This window comes from Penaeus japonicus, unplaced genomic scaffold (genome assembly GCF_977035675.1).
Source record: "Penaeus japonicus unplaced genomic scaffold, GWHDUDI00000001_assembly GWHDUDI00000042, whole genome shotgun sequence".
Lineage (NCBI taxonomy): Eukaryota > Metazoa > Arthropoda > Malacostraca > Decapoda > Penaeidae > Penaeus > Penaeus japonicus.
This window is the reverse complement of record NW_028234444.1, coordinates 14,663,526-14,666,025: the sequence shown is the minus strand read 5'-3', so window position 1 is coordinate 14,666,025 and position 2,500 is coordinate 14,663,526. Positions and strand designations below refer to the sequence as shown.

The 2,500-nt window shown below is 40.8% G+C and overlaps 1 protein-coding gene across 18 annotated transcripts in view; it reads left to right on the top strand.

The window, feature by feature from the left end:
• Nucleotides 1–2,500, top strand: part of LOC122253403 (uncharacterized) — a 156,924-nt gene that overhangs the window by 133,067 nt on the left and 21,357 nt on the right. For 17 of the 18 annotated variants that reach the window (XM_086535160.1, XM_086535166.1, XM_086535165.1 and 14 more), the window contains one exon: nucleotides 1,105–1,200. The exons of the other annotated variant lie outside the window; for it this stretch is intronic. In XM_086535160.1, coding sequence (XP_086391286.1) covers nucleotides 1,105–1,200 — 96 coding nt within the window. The remainder of the gene's footprint in view (nucleotides 1–1,104; nucleotides 1,201–2,500) is intronic. 18 annotated transcript variants of the gene reach the window in all.

The window sequence follows — 2,500 nt, the reverse complement described above, 5'->3', positions numbered from 1 at the left end:
CCATTAGCACAATTATTTCATTTGTAATTTTAATTTCAACATTGTCCTATTCCCTCTCTTATTCCTTCAGGAAATGTCAAATTTGTTGTTTTTTGTTTTTACCGATAGACACATTTTATCCAGATCTCGGACTTGGTTTCGCTCCAACTCTTTGGATAAATTGTTTTGTCTCTCTCTTTGCCAAAGGAGGCACCTTTCCTCCCTGTTGTGTTGATAGTTTATGACATAGCAAGACCACTAACCCCCGCGCTCGCTGGGCGTGCGAAAAAGGTCTCACTAACACGTCACTAATCCTTCTGTTTGCCACTCGATGCGTTTTCTCATGTGTGTTTTCTCTCTTTATTTATTTACCAGTATCTGATTCTTTTTGTTATGGATTTTTTATGGTATTGTTAAGAAGTTAAAGGAAATGTCTAAACAGTTTGGGTTTTGCCATATTGTGATGGATAGACATACACACTTACTCTCTCTCTCTCTTTCTCTCTCTTACTCTCTCTCTTACTTTGCAAAATGATGAATATGTTGTATAGACTTGTTCATTTATGACATTTAGTATAAAATAAACTGGAAAGGATCAGAAGCACTTTAAGTACTTATTAGCTAGGCACTTGTATGTGAACTGAACACACACAGATCAGGTAATACAATTATTTTTCAGACATGTTCCAAGTCATGATATAACTCAGAACTTGCGTAGATTTTTAATGGAAAGAAATATGCATTGGCTTTTAGGTGCGGTATTCGAGTTGGCAATTTTTTTTCTTTTTTACCAACATGACTGTATAATGATTTCTTAGACTGCATGGCATTTTGAAGTGATGTGTGATTTCAGACGAACCAAAGAAAGAGAATCCATCTGTGCAGAAACAAGGCACCCAGGGAATGCTTATTTGCAAAAGCTTTGTCAGTGTTAAATGTTCAGATCACGATATGGAATGACAATGATGATCATGCTGAGAATGTTCCCAAAGGAAGAGAAAAGGGGAAAATATGAGTAGGCCTATGCAGAAAGCACGTGGCTGGGCGACGCAGGTGAGTGGCGTAACATAACGGCCGATGCAATCCTCGCCCTTTTTGTTTCCTTTACCGCGGCTCCTTTTGCAGGTCTGGACCACCTAGCCCTGGCCAACTCTAATGACATAAATGCCACGCTGCTCAAATCGTCTCTTGTTGCTCACCAGCGCTCTCAGAGCCTCTCAGGTAATTCATCTTGCTTAATTAAGGTTTGACTCTCTTGTATTTTTCTACTTCCCTTTTTGAAGAATTTTGATCGCATATTTACAGGTCTCTCTTGCAAGCTCTCTTCTAACAAGGTGATGGTGATGATGTCTTTTTTTTTTCTTTTCTTTTTTTTTCTCTTTTTTGGGGGGGTATTTTACTTTCTATTCTGACTGTCCTGTACTCTATGTAGACTCTGAAATGCTCTTTTAGGATGCATGGGTACATACACACTCACATGAATATTTTCAAGTGCTCGGCCTTTGGGTAAGAGTACCTCAGGACCAACTGTAAAGGTGCCAGCAGGCAGGCATGGAGCAATTGGGTTGTAGACAGATACAGACAGACCTCACAGAGCAGTGGGTATTTACATCCCTCTTTTTTTTTTTCTTTTTTGGAATAACATACTTGCTTATGCATGTAGCTCCTGTGTGAAGTGGCTAAGAATCTCTCCCGAAAGTAGGGTCTCGCCTCTCTTGCCTTGTCTCTGTGCTGGCCATTCCTCAGCTCTGTATTTAAGAGGAATGTAGAAGTGGGACCTAGTTCTTGAAGCACAGCCTGGTGCCACAAAGCAGAGGAATGTTACTGGAGGCCTCTGTATCCAGCAGAACTTGTACATTGTGTTGGTGAAAAAAAAAACAAAGTGGAAAGTGCTGGAACCAGGAGTGATGTGGTTTTGCTTGCATTTCTTAGGCACTTGATCATGGAATGGGAATAGCGGAGAAGTAGATACTGGCTTTCATCAAATAGTAGTACTTCGTGAGGTTTGTGTTGGGACAAAATTGTGCACTGCCACATCTATCCCTGGATGATGACTGTAGTCAGAATTGGTGAATAGAGAAAGACAAAATTGAAAATAGAGAAAAAGTAGTAAGACCTGGTATCCCACAGATGTGATAAGAAAAGGTGCAGAACCTTCCATAACTGATGAATTTCCCTCCATTTCAATCATATTGCAAGGCAAGAGGAATAGTTGACATTTTGCTCTCTTCCACCCTTGCTTCCTTTATCCCTTGCTCCCTCTCCCATGCTTGACTTTTACTCTCTTCCTCCTTTGTCCTCTCTCTACTTCTCTCTTTTAAATCTTCATTTTTGTAAGGAGACAGAAGAATCATCAGCAATTCCTCTTGCCTTGTGAGATTCATTTTCATTCATTCCCTCCTCAACCAGTGACACAGTGAACACTGACTCTCACTCATGTGCTCCCATTCTAAGTTAGGGTCCATGGCTGTTCCCCACTGTTCCCCCTACATACCCATTGGTGCCCCTTACACTCTGCCCC